Source organism: Panthera leo, chromosome D1 (genome assembly GCF_018350215.1).
Source record: "Panthera leo isolate Ple1 chromosome D1, P.leo_Ple1_pat1.1, whole genome shotgun sequence".
Classification (NCBI taxonomy): domain Eukaryota; kingdom Metazoa; phylum Chordata; class Mammalia; order Carnivora; family Felidae; genus Panthera; species Panthera leo.
The window spans coordinates 96084419-96105366 of record NC_056688.1 but is presented as its reverse complement, the minus strand read 5'-3'; the positions used below and the strand labels follow the sequence as shown (position 1 = coordinate 96105366).

The 20948-nt window shown below is 39.5% G+C and overlaps 1 protein-coding gene across 1 annotated transcript in view; it reads right to left on the bottom strand.

The window, feature by feature from the left end:
* Positions 1-20948, bottom strand: part of HSD17B12 (hydroxysteroid 17-beta dehydrogenase 12) — a 167185-nt gene that overhangs the window by 41600 nt on the left and 104637 nt on the right. Inside the window, exons 5-6 of the mRNA XM_042904154.1 lie at positions 5654-5718; positions 4497-4541 (exon numbers count right to left, since the gene is read on the bottom strand). Coding sequence (XP_042760088.1) covers positions 4497-4541; positions 5654-5718 — 110 coding nt within the window. The remainder of the gene's footprint in view (positions 1-4496; positions 4542-5653; positions 5719-20948) is intronic.

Here is a 20948-nt window from a genome sequence, read left to right as displayed (position 1 = left end):
TCCCTCTTAGCCCACTGCCCAAGCTCGTGCACAATCATGTCCTAACTCGTCTTTCTGGCCGCTGACTGGTTACCCAGTGCACACCACTCGCCTCTGCCTCCTCGAGTCAAACCATTCTTACACCTGAACACTCACTAGTCATCTATGCAACAGAGATGCCAACCACACGGATCCTGTCTGCAGCACAACAAAGACCACTTGGCTACCCTCCGGATGCTATTCATTCCGTGGTGAATAAAGCAAGAGTTTTGAACTGTTTTTCCACTAAAAGTGCACATCACAAAGGTACAGGAAGGTTCGTATTTACTCTAAAGATAAAATAAAGGATGACTATTCAGCTTAATGTACAAGTGTTTTAAAATTTTTTTAATGTTTATTTATTTCAGAGAGAGAGACAGACAGACAGACAGATAGAAAGAACACAAAAGGAAGAGGGGCAGAGAGAGAGAGGGAGACACAGAATCCAAAACAGACTCCAGGCTCTGAGCTGTCAGCGCAGAGCCCAACGCAGGACTTGAACCCACAAGCCGCAAGATCATGACCTGAATCGAGGTTGGACGCTCAACCGACTGAGCCACCCAGGCGCTCCAGTGTTTTGAATAGCAAACGCCCTTAGTGCTTTGTAAATGGGATGTGATTTGCAAAAACCAGGCTTACAGACATGGTAAGCCTGAACCCAGTTCCTGTGGCGGTGACACTTCCCACCAATATGGTTCACCATATGATATGCTATGACATGTTTAATAAGTTAGCATTTGTCTCCCTGACTCATTTCGTGGTTGAACAAGTACGTATGCCAATGTGGAAAGACAAAGCAGAAGAGGAAGAAGGAAGAAGAGGGAGAAGCATTTCATAATCTGTCGAGATATTAGGACTGGTGCCGCACATTCTTATTTCACAGTTATTTAAAAAAACCTGAGAGGTACTCTACAGTGCTGTTGGATTTGTGCTGCTTTTTCGGCACTGACCCCCTGCCTACTTGTCTTCAAGCAGGCATGAGGTGACCACCACCACACGTGTTGCTCTGGCTCAGAAGCTGCTTGAAGGATGCAGTGTGTGGCCGTGAAACACAGCAAGCTGACTGGTTCTCACAGGTCAAGGTCAAGACCCTGGGCTTTTACCGTTAGTATTCAGTAGACTGCCAGCCAAAAATGCACGTCTTGGGAGACAGAGGAGGCCGTGTTTTTTTAATATCAAGGCATATAAACATGGAAGCACTGACAAGCAGAAGGCTACAGGAGAAAATACTACTGTATCTAGAGTAAAAATTATATATGGCTTATCTGACAAAGGGGTTAAAATTTTCAGGAGACTGGGGCGCCTGGATGGCTCAGTCGCTTAAGCAAGACTTTGGCTCAGGTCATGATCTCACCGTTCCCAAGTTCGAGCCCCACATCGGTCTCTGTGCTGACAGCTCAGAGCCAGGAGACTGTTTCAGATTCTGTGTCTCCCTCTCTCTTTCTTTCTTTTAAAAAAAAAAATTTTTTTTTAATGTTTATTTATTATTGAGAGACAGAGAGAGATAGAGCATGAGCATGGGAGGCGCAGAGAGAAGAGGAGACACTGAATCCGAAGCAGGCTCCAGGCTCTGAGCTGTCAGCACAGAGCCCAACTCAGGGCTCAAACTCACAAACTGTGAGATCATGACCTGAGCTGATGTCAGATGCTTAACCGACTGAGCCACCCAGGCGCCCCTCCCTCTCTCTTTCTGCCCCTTCCCCACTCACACTCCGTCTCTCTCAAAAATAAACATTAAAAAATTTTTTTCATAAAAAAAAAAAATCAGGACATTAATTTGTAGCTAATATTAACACTTCTATAAAATAAAATTTAAGCACTTCAATATACTTTTCATCATTAACTCATTAAATATATTAGGAAATACATGTACACAGTTGTAACAACTCATTATTTTTAGGCATTTGGCCAAATGTGCTAGAAAACATTATCAAAACAATAGTACACAACAGTCATTTCAAGAGGCAAAACCACAAAGTATATTAATTATAGACCAGAATGTTAGTTTTGATCAAAAAACTTTGCCTACGGGGGCGCCTGGGTGGCTCAGTCGGTTAAGCGACCGACTTCAGCTCAGGTCATGATCTCACAGTCGGTGAGTTCGAGCCCCGCTTCGGGCTCTGGGCTGACCGCTCAGAGCCTGGAGCCTGTTTCAGATTCTGTGTCTCCCTCTCTCTCTGACCCTCCCCCGTTCATGATCTGTCTCTCTCTGTCTCAAAAATAAATAAACGTTAAAAAAAAAAAATTAAAAAAAAAAAAAAGCTTTGCCTACTAACGAATAAACTCAGAGTTGCACACAGATACTAAACATCTTTATCAGCTCTGAGAGTAATAGTAACATTCTTGAAGGCCCTCACTAGGAGCTGGGCACATTACCTTATTTAATTCCCAAAACAACTCTGTGAGGTAAAGAGATTAACACCCTCAATTTTACACATGAAAAATGGAAGCACAGCGGGCAAGTAATCTGTTCTGGGTCAAACAACTAGTAAACTGTAGAGTTATTTAATTGACTTGAAACCTCATACAGATTATTGTCCAACGACAACATTTATACAGGTATGCCAAGAGAAATAGCCTTAAAACTATACAGATATATTCATATCAACCATGGTTTAAAAGCATCCATTTTGTGTTTGGGGGGGTTCTTGCTCCAAATCTACTTAAAGATTGTTAGTAGTTTACCTCACTTAAACTGAATCTTAAGTAAGAAAACAACTCTGGCTAAAAACAATAATGGAAAAGATACACTGATTATTTTCTTTTATAAAATTATTTGTCATATTATAATATAATTCAGATGAGGTGCCTTTAAGTAGCAAGCTACCAAATGTTACACGGTACATATGCAGGGATGATGAAGGTTTTGTTTTGGTAACTGGTTTACATGAACCAACATGTTGTTCAAATCATATAAAACCACACAATAACTGAATTAACTAAGTACTTGAAATGCAACATGTGTAGTATCCAGGGAGAAGCACAGCCATACGTGAAGAGGTGGACAAGGCATAAGATTTTAGGGCCCTTGGACTTTAAATCAAGCATGTAACAGACATCACTTCTCAGGGCATGAAGACATAGAGTTTTTCTTTAAACATTCACAATAGAGAAAATGATCAAGACTGTGCCATCAGCTGAAAACTAGTAATTAAGTTCTTATTTATATTTATCTGGTTAACTCTAATAGATTTGAGTTAAATATTTTTTTATTTCCTTAAACTCGAAGAGTTACTAAACACGGATTTGGCTTTTCTGTCAGTACAACGGTCCCCCTCACCTGTGGTTTCACCTTCCAAGGTTTCAGTTGCCCACAGTCAACTGAGGTCAACTGTGGTCTGCAAGCAGATGATCCTCCTTCAGACACAATGTCAGAAGGTCAAAAGCAGCCTGACACCCGGTCACAGTGCCTACGTCCTTCCCCTCAGTTCATCGCAGCATGTGGGCATTTTCTCATTCCACGTCCTCACCAGAAGGGTGAGTACAGCACAGTAAGATATTCTGGGAGAGACCACATTCACCTAACTTTTATTACAGCATTATCATTATAATTGTTCTATTTTATTGTTAGTTATTGTTAACCTCTTACTGAGCCTAATTTAGAAATGAAACTTTATCAGGGGTATGTACGGATAGGAAAAAACAGTGTATATAGGGTTCGATGGCATCTGGGGCTTCAGGCATCTGCCAGAAGTCTTGGAACATATCCCCGGTGGATAAGAGGGACACTGCTGTGTGTTCAAATCTGAAGCTTCTGACGTTGCCTACGCAAATTCTGTCTCGGGCAATATTTTTTGCTAGGCTAGTGTGCGGAATCAAGGTATGGTATCAGTGACTGCTAACATATAAGGAGAAGTAGTGCTCAGATGCTCATATTTGCTACTTATTCCCCGCCTCCCACTTTTTTTTTTTTTTTCTCTGCTGCCTGTTCTTCCTTTTAGCACATATTAGCTATGGTGTCTTTTCTAGGCACATACAAGTAACACGATTTTAATGCATGCCTACCAACTAGAAGCCAGAGTAATTTTTATGTGTGGCTAATAAAAATCGTTCCCATTACTTTTAGTCCCATACTGCCACACAATGCTTTCCCACAACATTTCATTCACCTGCTTACAATGTGTTACAGGGGATACGAAAATGGAAATAATTTATCAGTGAAGAACCGTGTGTAGATGAAAACTTTGTAAAAATCCGTCGTCAGCCTAAGTTCGTTTGTGTAGTCCCAGGGACTACTGCACTGTTTGCACAGAGGAGGCATTTCATAAATGTTCAATTGTTCAAAAGCAAAATTACACAGAAACTTGTTTGGTCTTCAGCTCTTTCTACACCCCCAAAACATAAGGAAATAAGACCGCCTTCATCAGGGATACATATTTACATGGAAAGAAGAGATGACTAATGTGAACAAACTGGTCGTGAGTTTTCAAATAGAATGAACCAAAAAGGGATGACATATTTATAAAAAAGCTGCTTACCTTACAAACAGAAAGAACATTAACATTTATCAGTTTCTTGATGGTCTGTAAAACAAATATGGACAATTTTATATACCTCTGATCATGGAAGTAACCATATTAGATACATACATACGTGATCTAGCAAACCACAGAAAGTTTCCCCAGATACAGTAGAGACACAGGAAAATGGCAGGAGTTGGGGTACAAAGGCAGATTTTGTTTTATTCTCAGTGCTACAACACTTTTCTACCAAAAGTAACAATTCATGCTAAAATGCAAAATCCAAGGTAGACGTGTAAGAAAAATCTGGAAGCAAAAGACACTAAATCTAAAAGAAATATGCTATTTTCTTTCTGCTAATATTGAAAGGAGAAATTATTGAATCTAAGATTTTCAACAATTCTTTTTAATTCACATATTCCTTCAAGGATATGCTTTTCTAATTTTTATTAAAGAATTATGCATGAAGTGCCTGGGTGGCTCAGTTGGTTAAGCATCCAACTCTTGATTTCAGCTCAAGTCATGATCTCACGGTTTGTGAGTCTGAGTCCCACATCAGGCTCTGCGCTGACAGTGCGGAGCCTGTTTGGGATTTTCTCTCTCCCTCTGTCTCTGCCTCTCCACCTCCCCCAGACACGTGCTCTCTCACTCTCAAAAATAAACAAACATAAAAAAAAAAAAAAAAGATTTATGCCTGCTTCAAGAATATAGCTTTCATTTTGGTAAGTTTACCTGAATCAACCATATTGCTATATATTAACATATTTATGATTTCTAAATTGAAGTTTATAATCCTGATACTTAAAACAGAGCTATTTTCATATAATAAATATAGAAATAAGGGTAACAAGATGAGCTACTACTGAACTTTGTACTATACTAATGAGGTTATAAACATCTTCTCGTTCAATCCTTCCAAGATCCCTGTGAAGGCACCTATTTTGTGGATGTGGGAATGGACATCCATCTTGTGGATGTGGGATGGTGGGATCACCCCCAAGGTAACTCAGGGAACAAGAAGACAAGCCACAGTGCAAACCCCGGGCAGCTGGACTCAAGTGCTCACAGTGTGAACCATTATACCATACTGCCTTGCCAATATTCACATGCTCTCCTTTTGTTACCATACTATTAAAAAAAAAAAAAAAAAAAAAAAAAAAAAAAAAAAGACTTACATTGTCCAAGTCAGGAACGTCCAGAAAGTATTCAGGATACTCATACGACACTCCCACATTGTTCACTGAAATAAGACAAGATCATTAGCTGGCTAACATAAACTACATTTTATACATTTATTGAAATAAGGAGATTAATAATATCAAGACTAAAGTGATACAATGAAATCAAATACTGTTTATGACTGGAGTAATCTTTCCCACACTCTTCCACCCAAAATCTATCAGTATTTGTATAGTTCAAATGTCTTCCTCATTAAGCCCTTCCTGAACCTACCATCCAACCCCCCCATAAAGGGACTTTCTCTTTGCTTTAATTTCCACAGCCCCTTGGAGTGTGTATTCTGCCTCTGTGATAGTTATTTGTAGATATCGCTTGATCCCTCTCTAGACTTACATTTTCATAATGGAGTAGAAAGAGTGAAGGGTATTGCAGCGTAGGGGACCAGAAACCCGCATTCTACTAGAAACGGAAAACATGTGACTAGGGATAAGTCACGTATGAGACGCATCTCAGCTTCTTCATCTCTAACACGAGAGCTTGTTTAATCATTCAACAAATATTTGCCATATGCCTACATACAAGACATGCACTAGAAACTAGAAACACCAGAAAGAAAAAGGCAATCTTTGGCATCATGGTGCATACTGTGTTGTAGGAAGAGAAAGACACTGAACAAAAAGAATAAAACATTTATTTCATTACGAAGTACACTGTGCCATGGGAGCCTACGCCTGGGGTCTGACATCATCCAGGGAGTGAGGGAAGACTTCTTCGTGGAGGCCGAGAGTAGGTTCAGACTAAATGTCTCCAATGAACCATCCGTCCCTACAGACCATAAGCCCTGAAAATCAAGATCATGTCCTTGTCTTTCTATATCCTCCCTCCTCAGTCACCTCACCTAAGGCTGGGACTACAGGACAACTGAGAAGCCAAGAAGAAATTTATATACAATTAGGTACATGACTAATACTCAGATAGCCTATGGTTCTCCCTAGCTCTGGAAAGACAAACCCAGAATAAGGAACGTTTGTAGGAATACATAAAATATCTCGGAATTTATTTTAATTAATAATGAAATGGATAATCTCTATCTACATTTAATCACTACAACAACCCTACTAGGTAGTTCCTATTACTATCTCCCTTTTACATAGTAGGAAACCAAAGTTCACAGCGGTTAAATAATTTGTCAAAGGACATAGAGCAAAGTAAGACTGGGACTCCAACTCTGGAAATTTGACTTCAGAGGCTGGGCTCTTAACCAGCATATTAAAGCTGCATATGCCTCCACCCAGTATTCAGTTCAGGAAAAAATATCAGCAGTAATTGGGTAAAAAAAGAAATCTGGTAGCCATGTTTAATAAAACTGGAGTATTAGAAAAGAAAGGTTTTGGTAGTAAAAAGATGGTGAAATTACGATCCGTCTGCGAAAACTCAGAAGGCACTGTGCCAAATAAACCCGGTAACAGTAGCAGTAACTCTTTCAGTAGACTAACAAAATTAGCGGTGCGAAATAACTCAATAAGGGTTCTATAGTTAGCAGTAAGCCAGTCACTTGAGGCTGTGAGTCTCAAGATTCTACCTGCACAACTTGGTCGGGATGGACTAAACAAAATCACTGAAAATTATCTGAAAATCAGAAAGCAAAGAACAGTGGCAAAGCAAATTGTACGTAATTACAATGTGTGCTCTTGTGGACAAGGATTATATCTAAACATAATTAATAACCACAGGTCCAAATCTATTTGTAATTTATTCAACAAGTTCTCTACCCACCAGAGGTTCAAGGAATCGATTTTATACAGACCTTTAACAATTAAGGCTAAACTAGTTAAAGGTGAGGCATTATGTGCCCTTGACTTTGCTTTACCCATGGATAGAATTATAAAGGATGAATAACTCACAGCCTAAGAGAAACAACAACTAAAGTATCTGTTAAAATGCTACAAATAAACAAAATATTTGTTACAAAGTCAGCTTAAAATAGACTCTTCAAGGAAAGGTTTTGCCAAATTGTAATGTTCTTCAGGATTGAAGAAAAATTCTGACACTCACAGCCAACTCCATTTCCCCTCACTCTCCTGGATCTAGAATACCTTTTTCAGTTTTCTTTGTAGCCAATGGAAATACTAATACTCCAGTTCAAAGTGCTGAAGAAAACTGGATAGTGTAATTATAAATGTTTTATTCACATTTTTTTAAAGACTTGATGCTTTTTTAGGAGTTAATTTATTTTGAGACAGTGTGTGTGCACAAGAAAGGGAGAGGCAGAGAGAGGGAAAGAGAGAATCTCAAGCAGGTTCCACACTGTCAGTGCCGAGCCTGATGTGGGCTCAATCTCTCGAACCATGAGATCACGAACTGAGCTGAAACCAAGAGTCGGATGCTTAACCAACTGAGCCACCCTGGCACCCCCCAAATCTTTTAAAATCCAGATTGTGTGTGTGTGTGTGGGGGGGTGTTGTGTGTGTGTGTGTGTGTGTGTGTTTAATCTGGGAATTCCATAAACAGTACACTTGATTTAGTAATTTCAACATGTACTGCACGTACAAAGTTGAGCTAAGGAAGCCCACAAAAAACCAAGCAAGCAGGGCAATGTCACTCTGATTAAGGCACTAACAATGGACAATCTTCCGATCTGTTTCTAATTGAGCAAAGGGAGCCATCAAAACTACATACTCACACAATGAAAATGTGAACATCTATTTAATATAGTTCTAAAAAAAAAAAAACATGGTTCAACACTTTAGCCCAAAGAAATAGAATCATGTATAAGGGCCATGTTATTATAACCAAAAACATACACAGCAAAAAAAATGTTAAAGCTGGAATAGATCTTTCAGAGCATCAAGCCCAATTTTATGAGGGGAAGTACATTACAAGGTCAGACTGGCAATTTGTCCTATTCCAGGGCTTAGGACTCTAAAATCCCTTCCTGTTTTGTTAGTTGCGCCTTTTGCTTGTGAAATATTCACTACCCGTAATCTCTCCACGGTTGGTAATCACTTTAGAGTGCTATTATTTAAGAGTACAGAGAAAAACAACTGTTGCTCTCAAATAGCTATTTCCATAAACTGCACAATAGTGCAAATCTTTTGAAAAAGGCAACCCCACTGCAATTTTATTTTGAGACATTAGGTGGCAGCAATAACCAAACGGCGGGCGGAAAGCTTTAAAGGAATTGGAAAAGGAAGAAAACAGCCTTTGGGTAGGAGTGAAGGATGGAAATATTTCCATTATAATGTAATCTCGCTAAGAATCGGTGCGTGCAATGCCAATATAACAGAATTCATTATAGAATTCACCAAACTAAACAGTGCCACAAGTGGTTCCAAAAGTATTCAGGTAGTTGAAAATCCCTTCTAAATGGTAGCATTTTAAATTGGCATTAAATATCTGTTTATTAGTCAGGGTCGCTTTTTTTTTTTTTTTAAACTTCTTCAAGTAAGACACAAGAGACAAATTTTAAATTTTTTATTCAGTGACCCACAAAAACCTTTCACTCGCATAAAAGACACTGTGTCTTTCCAAAAACAAAGGATGCCCATGTCATCTCAGAATTCCAACTAGGACTTCAACAATCACCACAGGATCATGAACAGATAGGCAATCTTTCCTGTCAGCTTCTCATTGGAGTGCTAAGATAAGAAAAGTTCAAGAGAAGAGATGAGGCAAACAGAGAGCAGAGGTCACAAAAGACCAAGAACAAGGGCAGGGTAATTGGAAAAAGAAGGACGCGGTGGTGAAAGGAGCAATTCTAAAAGAGCTGGCCCTCGCTGGAAAGAACAGTCAATGCCTGGTGCTCAGCAGTGCCCTCCCACACCCCCATGCAGAACTTCTGAAAACACCAATACTGATAAAGTATTGTATTATAAAGACTCAAAATCCAGAGTAATTCTGAAATGTTATGTAGATATTCTGTATCATATGATTGCTAAAAATCACTTCCACATCTCTCATACTTAAAAAGAACATACACAAGATTTCTGTTTCTTCTAAATTCATTTGCCGCTGTTTCTGACCTTACCAAACTTCGAATCATTTATTAAAACCATCTGCTTTTGAGATAGTGATGTCATTAGAAAATCAGATATTTGGTATCTGGTTGGGCATGAGGGAGGAAAATACACTAAGTTACTAGAAAATGAAAATCTACTTGAAGAAACAGTGATAACCGATACAGGTGACCACACACAAAACACCTTCAATCTGCTTTTTTAGATTAATCAGAGGCGTAAGAAATTAAGGTAATATAAAAATACATCATCTAATGGTTGGGCTTCCCAGTAGATGTCAAATAATGTAAAGTATTCCCGATTTCCCACTCATCATATCAAAGTACAGATGTTAAAGGTAATTTCAGTCACATTTATAGTGATACAGACTAATCCAGCCCAAGCACTCAAATTAAAGACTAGAGAAATGGAAAACCTATTATAGTTCATTAATAAAATGGATTCGAAAAAAAATGCTGCCACTTCATCCCTTTTCAAAACAAACTGAGTTTTTTTGAATGCAGACTTCAGGAATAGCGTATAAGCCAAAAGCAGGTAGAAACTTCTCCCGTCTTAAGCTTTTGAACTCACAGGGTCCAACAGACCCAAGTTTCAGCCCTAGCTCTACTACTACGAGCTCCTGACAAGAGGCAAGTGATTTCACCCCAGTGAGCCTCAGTTTTCTCAATGTCCTTATATATAAAACAGGGTTAATAATTTAAGAAATGATAGGCATCAAATCTTTAACCCAATTCCTGGAACATATCAGTATGTTAATCAGTGGAAGAGGAAGAGCGTTTATTTTTGGGTGATCATTTCTTCTTCTTCTTCTTCTTCTTCTTCTTCTTCTTCTTCTTCTTCTTCTTCTTCTTCTTCTTCGTTTTTAGTTTATTTATTTTGAGAGAGAGAGCAAGCAGGGAAGGGGCAGAGAGAGAGAGAGAGAGAGAGAGAGAGAGAGAGAGAGAGAATCCCAAGCAAGCTCCGCACTGTCAGTGCAGAGCTCAATGCAGAGCTCACACTCACAAACTATGAGATCACGGCCTGAGCCAAAATCAAGAGTTGGACACATAACCGACTGAGCCACCCAGGTGCCCCTGTGTGGTCATTAATTCAACAGGTAGCTCCTGAACCACTCTGTACCCAACACTATTCTAGGTGCTGGGATGCAGCAGGAGAGGCAAAGTCCCTGCTTTTATCATATGTGGACAGCAGCAAAGTGGAGAGATCCTGTGGAAACAGCCAGAATAACTGCTCGTACTGATTAAGGGTATCCCAGTTGTTCCTCTACCCTCTATTTCTTTCAAGTAGATCTAGTCTGACAGTCTATAGAGAGTTTGCAAAGTGAGGCAAAGAAAATTCCTTCTTTGCCTTATTTAACATATTGCTGTAGCTAGCACATGTTCATACTCTGACAGATGATATTTGGAACACCATGTAAAACATTTTGCAAACTTTACAGTTTTCATACACTTGTGAGTAGCAATTTCTAAATAAAAGAGAGTTTACAAGGCTTTAAATTTGCAGTGCCTTTAATCAGAAATTGAAAAGTTAAGACTGAGTCAGAAGCAACACAACAGAACACTTTATTTCTACTGTTTAATTATAAATTGCTATGTGATCCTCATTATAAAACTAGGTAAGATCTGCCATCCATAAACTCAGAAGAGAGGAGGAAAGAAGGATGACAGGAGGTTGGTGGTTAAATCTGAGCGAATGGGAGGAACATTCGTCAACTTCATGCATTACGGTTCTGTTTACATTTCTGAGATCACAGCTAATTACCCAGTTTTAAGTTAAAGGTTCTGCTTTAATTAATACCATTAGTGGTTTTCAAGTGAAAGGAGATACATTTGAATTCTAAGTCTTATTCTCACTTTAGAAATCCAATCTCATCCAACACATCTAATGGAATTATACGGCACTATACTTAGTCTGATAATGTTCCTGATGAGTCTCCTAGTCTTAAAAAAAAAAAAAAAAAAATCCATGTATCTATTCCACTCGCTGTGATTGGCAGCCCCAGGCTTTGGCCTCATTCAACACAAAGGAGGGCACTGGTGCCAGGGATCCACAGGTCCACTTGAATCTCCACTTGGACTTCTCATAGCTCTCTCAAGCTTAACATATCCCAAAGTGAAATCATCATTTTCTTTACAGAATTTTCTCCCGATCTAGGGTTTCTTGTCTTAGGGAAACAGCACAGAGTTGCTCAAGTCAGAACCTGCAAATTGCAAACCACTACTTGTATAATCCTGGACAATATTTAACCTCCTTAAGTCTGTTTCTTGTCCTAAAATGGTCACAGAAGCAGTAATGTCTACTTTATAGTACTGTTGAGGATTACATGAGATTTGTTAGCATGGTGTCTGGCATATAAAAGCACTTGGGGATGTTGGCAATAATGATTGGACACACCAAACAACTGCTATTGTTATTAATCAGTGCTTCTATCAGACAAAACCTCTGATGAGGACCCTCTCTCAATAGACACTGGTCCTGTTTCTACTTCCTAAACATCTCTGTAGTCAGGCTACTTCTAACCATTCCCAGTGCCTGAATCCTAATGTAACCACTGTCATCTTCTGTGTCATTGCTGAAAGAAGCTTACTGGTTTCCTTTTATCAATTCCTGCCCTCTTCCACTTGAAGTCAGAATAATCTCTCTAACATGATGTCAATTTACTGCTTAAAACTCTACAATGTCTATACTGTCTTTCCAGTAGAGCCCAAATCTATTAACCTGATTTTCTAAGCCTTTCATGAACTGGCCCTGGTTATCTCCAGACTGGCCACTGTCCCCTTTGCAGTCCGTGCTCTAGATTTACAGTTCTTCCATCAGTTCCTCCAACCTGTCAAGCACATTCACCTCCAGCCTTTTCTTCCACCTGGAAACCCTTCCCACATCTCTCCTCCCAGGGTTAATCAGCCTTTAGGGCTCACTTTAAATATTACTTTCTCAGAGACCATCTCTGACACCCTCAGCTTTCTCAGTAACATATTCTTTCATTACATTCACAGCTTGTTCAATAGCTGCCTTCCATAAAAGCAGAATGAGTATCAGTTTTATTTACTGCCGTATCTCTGGAATTTTATGTGTTGAATGAATTAGTACATGAATCAATCAACAAACAGAAAGGAAAGGTGCCCTATAATAAAGTATTTGTCTGGTCTTTGTCCCAGATTTCTGGGGTAGAGGTTCTAAACCCTTGCTATTTCCAAGATGATAGGAGTTTCTTTGTAATTCATGGTGGGCCTTTTTTTTTTTTTTTTTTTTTTAAGCTTTATTTATTTAAGTAATCTCTACACTCAACGTAGGGCTTGAACTCATGACCCTGAGACCAAGAGTCACATGCTCTGCCTGCTCTACTGACTGAGCCAGCCAGGTTGGTTGGCCTTTGGATCACAACTGAGATTATGCTAATGAGATGAATCAGGATGGGGCTTGGTCACCAAAGAGACCAAACTGTGTGACCAGGAGGCTAAGGCCTTGAGCCAGCCCAACCTGCGAAAAGGGAGAGGGACTAGAAACGAAGTTCAGTCACATAGCCAAAGATTCAATTAATCATGTCTACATAATGAAACTCCAATAAAAATTCTGGACACTGAGCTTTCTGGTTGGTGAACATTAAGCACAGGGAGGGGGTTCACCTTAACCCCACAGAGAGGCACAGAGTTCAGAACCCTCTCAGATCTTGCCCTATGGGTCTCTTTATTTGGCTAGTATTAATTCCTATCCTTCATAATAAAACTCTACTTGTGAGTATAGTGCTCTCCTAGTTCTGTAAGATGTTCTAGCAAATTATCAAACCTGAAGGGGTGATGGGAACCCCCAAATTTGTAGCCCGTTGGTCAGAAGTGCAGGTGGCCTGGAGACTGCTATATTTGAACTAAGGGCAGTCTTGTTGGGGACTATGCCCTGAACTTGTGGAGTGCACATTAACTCTGGGTGGTTAGGGACAAAATTGGATTGCATTACAAAAGGGAAGTTTTGGAAGTGTCTTAAACCCATAAATCATATCCTGATGTAATAGGCAAATGACCATCTGTTCTATCATCCCATCATGTTCCTGTAAGCCTTTCCTGTATACTTAAGCTAATAGCCTCTGCCCTTTCTTGGGCGTGAGCCATTTTATACCTGAGCTATGGGGGCAGGTGGTGGTATTTCCAAACATGAAAATTTATCTTTGGTACTCTCTCAACTAACTTTCTCTTGCCCTTCTATTCTTCCTCCCTTTCACAACACCCCACTGACCAACCTACCACTACAGTTTCCTCTTTTTTGTTGTTTTTTTAAGATTTTAAGTAATCTCTACAGTTGAACATGGGGCTTGAGGACTCGGGGGACCCTGAGATCAAGAGTCACACACTCTACCGACTAAGCCAGCTGTACCCTTCTACAGTTTCCTCTTTAAGTCTCTTCCTTTCCATTTCAAAATGATTTTTTCACGTCTTTCACTAACTACAACAGCCATTTCCTGCAGGTGACTAATCCATCAAGGTCATAAACTAAATGTACTAATCCCAATAAGATGTAAATGAAGATGTCAATGGCCCTTTCGGAGACATTTTAAAAGTCAACTTAAAGCTAATTTCTAACTGGTAAAGTTCCTGAAGAGAGCAAGAAGTTAACAAGTAGCTTTATAAATTTCTAAATCCTCTGAAGAAGCAAGACTCTTCTACTTGTAACTTCCTTAGTCAGCTGGGACTGGGAAGCTACGCAACTCTTAACAAGTTCCTTCCTTCCCAGCGGTCCTGAAGAATTTTCCACAACCCAGTTCCTACAGGCCTTGGCTCTCTCTCCTCAGCCTATACCTATTTCTCTTCCTTTGATATATTGGGGACTTATATTGAACTATATAAGGAAGTCACCTCTGGATTCCAACCCAAATAACCTAGGAGTTTGCCATTTGGAAGTGAACTGGCCCTTTCCCTGAGTAGTGAATAATATTCTTGGGCCTTCTGTTGAGAAGTTTTAAAGACTTAAGTATAAACAGAGATAGAGTAGACTGATCTTAACTATTCATCTCTGCTCAAACCATATTTGAGGATAAATATTCTCAACATTTGACCATTCTCTATCTTATAACATTCTGGAAAATACTAGGTTTTAGAGGAGAAAAATGGAACACATGCCTCCAAAGCATTACCCATAAACTATAAGGTTGCATGGGCAAAGATAACAAAAAGATATCTTTGCATTTAGCTGAGGAGAAAGGAAGGACACAAATTAAAAGAAAATATCCCATCAAATACATAAGCGGAGCAAGTATTCACTTAAAATGGCATGGGAAGAAAAAGAAGAGTAAGTTCTATTCTAGCTTTTGCAGTCAATAATTTTTGCAATTAATTGACTTTTATTATCTATACTATTGTTGGCTACATACTATTATCTATACTGTTATTTATACTATTGCTATTGTCTATACTATTTTTAATATTACACTATTAAAATGATGCCTCTTCAGAAAATTATGGCACTGCATGCACATAGGAAAAGGTCAACAGGTAATAAACACTCCTGAATACACTAAGCCAGCACAGCGTCACATCAGCCTGTACCAACTAAGTCTCTTGATTCTGCAACTTACACAAAGCATGACAGTACGTATGCATGGAGAAGACCTTGATAGCGTTTGGCATGGTGAGATTCTTGGTCTAGGACGCATTAAGAGCTTGAATAAAGCTGTGATTGATTTTTTTTAATGATTCACAAATGAAGTAGCTGTTTTCTCCATGAAGACCTTTTTATTTTTTCTTCTAGGACAAAGAATGTCACTTTTTAAAGGTTAAAAAAAAGTCATAGTAGTGGAATTTGAAAACAGTGTTGTCTGTGGCATACTTCAAATCCAAGGCTACTCTTTTGGCCTTGGTAAAATACGCCTCCTGCGATGTGTTATGCCAAGTCCTCCAAACCAACAGTGGAGCACACATGAGAATCTCTCCTGAGGAAGCAAGCAAGTAAGCATTGTAGCATTTGCATTTTGTTAACCCGATTGTTTGCTTATTCAAAGCAGTATTGATGTCATTTTCTCTAAATAGTTGAAGTTTTTTAAGCTTTCTCAAATCTGTGTTTCTTGGCATTTGCCTGAAAGAAGACAGCAGATGCTTACTTATTTTACATAACAGAGTTAAGAATCCAACTTCTCAACCTTAAGCATTTATAGTCTATCAAGTTACTGTGACCTTTCAGTATAAATTCAAACAATTCATGGCCATTTTCTTCCCACTTATCTTACCGAAAACTTGATGTTTCTTTCATGACAAAGGGCTTTAGCATTTTCCTTTGAAATTCTGACAATGCTCATTTTCTTTATTAAGCACTGACTATATACTTTGGTGGTTAATGCTATTCAAACAAATGGAGTATACCTTGGTGATTTATTTTTCCTTTTATCATTCCCAGTTTCATTAATACTCAGTAGAAAAAATTCCTTTCTACGCCTTCATATAGATTGCTAGGTCTTACCAGAAATCCATCTACATGTTTATTATTCTAGCAAATGTAAGAAAGGTGAGGCCATGACATTACACGAAGGAGGAAGGAGAATAAATGAGATTATTTCCTCCTTATGAGACAGAGGTTAGGGTATGTGGGATCTGGGTGGGGAGCAAAGAGGGAGGAAGGTGAAGATACATACCCAGGGAATTATAAAAAAAAAAAGGAAACGGGGGCACCTGGGTGGCTCAGTTGGTTAAGTGTCTGACTTCGGCCCAGGTCACGATCTCGCGGTTCATGGGTTCAAGACCTGTGTTGGGCTCTGTGCTGACAGCTCGGAGCCTGGAGCCTGCTTCAGATTCTGTGTCTCCCTCTCTCTCTACCCCTCCCCCGCTCACACTGTGTGTGTGTGTCTCTCTCTTTCCAAAATAAACATTTAAAAATATTTTTTAAAAGAAAAAAATACATAAAAAGAAAACATAAACATTAGATTCCTCCCCCAACAACAGGTTCTACAATACAACCTGTTCTACACTAGAGAACGAACTGTAAGATTAGAGTTGAAATATGACCTAGTGATAAAATGTAGCTCATAAAGTGTTTTATATTTATATTTATATTTATATTTATATTTATATTTATATTTATATTTATAAGGTGTTTTAGTAGTTCCCTCCAAAACCTTGACAAAATTACGATGCAATGTAAGTCTATCTGCTAATAATTGTCAATAATTATGTACACCTTATGATTAAGGAGACAGTTGTAATAGAGTAGGAAGAAAACGAAACACTCAGCCAGTTAATAAGATAATGTACGTGAAGATGGTGGTATAGACTTGAAAGGATTATGCAAACATAAGCTACAATTATTTTTATCATCGATTTGTCACCAAATAGAAATTTATGCACGTAAGTTGTGTGTGTGTGTGTGTGTGTATGCCAATAAGTAATCAATCAGTTTAATTGCAGTGTAACTTTAAAGCGGGGTTTCTCAGCCTCAGCACTACTGAGATTTTAGGTGATGTCCTTGCTGTGGGAGTCTGTCCGTGTGTTGTAGGATGTTTAGCAGCTTCCCTGACCCGCTAGACCTGACCCACTAGGGGCTACTAGAAATTCTTCCACCTCCTCCCTCAATTAGTCACCATTAGAAATGTCTCTGGACAATGCCAGACAATGCAAAATTGCTCCTGGCTGAAAACCCTGTTAAAGCCTAAGAAAAATGTAAAAATTATGGCTCACCCACACAAACTGAGGATGAGAGACAGCCAGTATGAACTGGAAGCAAAGATGTCCCTCACTGGGCACAATATGGCTACTGAACACTTAAAATGTGGCTAATCAGAAATGAGAAATGTTGCAAGCATAACATATGTAGGAAAGGAAGACGTAGTATGAGAAAAAGAATGCAAACTATTTCAATAACTTTTTATATGGATTACATGCTAAGGTGATATTTTGGATATGGAGGGCTAAAATAAAATACATTACCAAAATGAACTTTATCTGTTACTGTTTACTTTTTTTAAATGTGGCTACTAGAGAAGTTAAAATGACACACTGGCTCATGTTATATTTCTGTATTTCTATCAGACAAGGGCTGAACTTGAGCAAAAACTATCCCTCCTTCACACTAATATTCTAAGCAGCCTTTCTTTGATGATAGGGAAGGGAACTCAAAAGAGCTCTGTCCTCAGTTTTTTCCTTACATTCTCTATACTCGCCTTGGATGAGCTCTAGTCTCAATGTTTCAATGAGATTACTATTTACAGATAACTAATCTCCAAACTCTATCTCCTGTTCATAGCTCAACTAAAACCTAGATCCAGGGCACCTGGCTGGCTAAGTTGGTAGAGCATGGGACTCCTGATGTCAGCATCATGAATTTGGGCCCCACATTAGCTGTAGACATTATTTAAAAAATAAATAAACTTAAAAAAAAAAAAGAGACAGAGAAAACCCTACTTTAAATAAATAAGTAAACAAATAAATCAATCCTAGATCCATATATCCAACTATCAACTTAACAACCCCACTTGGGCATCCTGGATGAACCCCAAACTTAAATGATCCTCATCCCAAACAAGATTCCTTCAGGATTCCTCATTTTAGTAAATGGCCCCATTGACCAGGTTCTCAGGCCAGAAACCTGAAAGTCATCCATGAGTGCTCTCTTCTTCATCCCCCTTGCAATCTCTCACAAAAGTCTGCTTCATTTACTTCCTAGTATTTCTGGAATCCTCCTTTCTCCCACCCCACGGCCTAGGCCAAGTCACCATTACTGTGCCCTATATCAACTCCCTCTTCCCCTTTATACTGTTACTACACCATACCCTGCCCTTCTCAAAAGTGCTGTCTTTCCTACTAGAACATTATACTACATGAAGTCAGGCGCTTTCTTGTTTGTTGCTATGTCTCTGGTTCTTTGACGAAAAAATGAATGAAAGCATAAAGAGGGTACAAACTGCTACCTTACAGGTTGCAATTTACTAAGGAGCTGGACTGTAAGAACAAGGGTTCCATTAGCATATGAGGCCTGGAAAATATCAGTCTTTATGTCTAAATACAGACTTAGGTGTAGACACAAGTCCTAGGGTTCCAGAAGTGGGGAAATGTGCTTGGGCACCACATGCCCTGTACTCTCATCCTTCACAGATCTCTCTACTGTGCCTAAACTCACACTGTAAACTCTCTATATGTTGGGTCAGGAAAGAACAGCTGAGACTGCCTTTTATAATCCTCCAGCCCTCCGGGAAAATGATGCCTGACATTTCCCATCTTCAGCACCATTGTCTCAGAGTATCTATAGTTTCAAAGTTACCCAGTGAAAAGCAGCTAAAAGTTATACAAAGCTTTAAACAATCATGAACTATTTCTGAAACAAAATTATTCTCCAAGAATAGAAGTTCAAGACAAATCTCTTCTCATTAGGGATACTCAATCTACCTCTGCGCTTAAGCCAGCCTTCATTCCCCTATCCATGTACAACTAGTTTGAAAGGGTGGAGAATGGACCATGGCCGTGTCTATCCTAACTAGTAAGTTACAGCTGCTGCTGATTAGGAAGTTTGAAATGACAAGAATTTTATAGATGTTAGTGGTGTTCTGGGTATTCCAGAACTGGGCTAAGAAGGAGGAACTTGTAAAAGATTCCAGGCAATGCATGTATTTAGAGAAGAACATGTAGACACATGGGCAAAAACCACACCCATGTCTCCATTCACCTTTTGCCATGGGCTCTCCTATAAGTGGGAGAGTAGTGGTGTGGGTAGGCAGGGTGTGGTATTATGTGATAGGGACCAGGCAGGAGCTGAAGCACAGCACGTCAAGGCCAGGGTGAATTGCAGGTCCAAGGGCACTACATAGGCTACATATATGTAACTCTTTTCTTTTATTGTCTTATCCAGAAATTATATAAAAGACCACTCTTACAGTATGAGGAGGGGAGGTGGGGTCTCAACTAAAGAAAGGTTAGGAAACTTTTTTTAAGTTTGTTTGTTTGTTTGTTTGTTTATTTATTTATTTATTTATTTATTTATTTATTTATTTATTTATTTATTTTGAGAGAGAGAGACAGAGTGAGAGAGAGCACAAGCACACATGCAGGGCTGAGGGGCAGAGAGAGAGGGAGATGGAGAATCTCAAGCAGGCTCTGTGCTGTCAGCTCAGAGCCGGATGTGGGGCTCAATCAGAGAGTCTGACTCTTGATTTAGGCTCAGGTCATGATCTCATGGTTTGTGGAATTGAGCCATGAGTGGGGCTCTGAGCTGACAGCGTGGAGGCTGCTTAGGATTCTCTCTTTACCTCTCTCTCTCCCCCTCACCCCCGTGTATGTGCTTGTGCGCTCTCTCTCTCTCAAAAATAAATAGACTTTAAAAAAATTTTTTTTAATGTTTGTTTGTTTGTTTATTTATTTATTTTAAAAAATAGGAACACACCTTTTTATTTATTTTTGAGACACAGCGAGACAGAGCATGAACGTGGGAGGGGTAGATAGAGAGGGAGACACAGAATCGGAAGCAGGCTCCAGGCTCTGAGCCATCAGCCCAGAGCCCAACGCGGGGCTCAAACCCACGGACCGCGAGATCGTGACCTGAGCTGAAGTCGGACGTTTAACCGACTGAGCCGCCCAGGCGCCCCAATGTTTATTTATTTTTGAGAGAGAGAGAAACAGAGTGTGAGCAGGAGAGGGGCAGAGAGAGAGAGAGAGGGAGACACAGAATCTGAAGCAGGCTCCAGGCTCCAACCTGTCACAACAGAGCCCAACATGGGGATCAAACTCATGAGCTGTGAGATCATGACCTGAGCCGAAGTCAGCTACCCAACCGACTGAGCCACCCAGGCACCAAGACTTTTTTTTTTTTAATTATTTTCTCTTCATTTTTTCTCCTCTGATAACCCCCAGAAGAAAATGATGACAATTACCAACCAGGCTCACACCAATTTAGGCAGTGGGATAAAGAAATTTGGCAGAGAAGCAAAGCTTTTCTGCACTAGATGTTCTGTGTCTTTCTGGAAATGACTCAAAAAGTGATGAGTACCTTCACAGAGCCCATTTTTTTCCCTTAAAATGTGGTGACTCTTTTCCATAATAATGTTCAATACCTGCCCTATCTTAGCAAAAGCATCGCTTTTTAGTAATTAATAAGAGCAAGGTAGCCAAGATATAACAAAATGAAGTAGCAGACTTGGAAAAAACAAATAGAGGGCAGAATCCTGACTTTACTACTTGGTATTCACATGACCTTAGGCAAGACTCTCAGCCACGTATTCTCAGCTGGGGTGATCCATCCCAGTGGTACAAAAACTGGCTCAGGGAGTGGGTAGTGTAAGATCTTATTCTTTGTCTGTTAAGGCACAGAT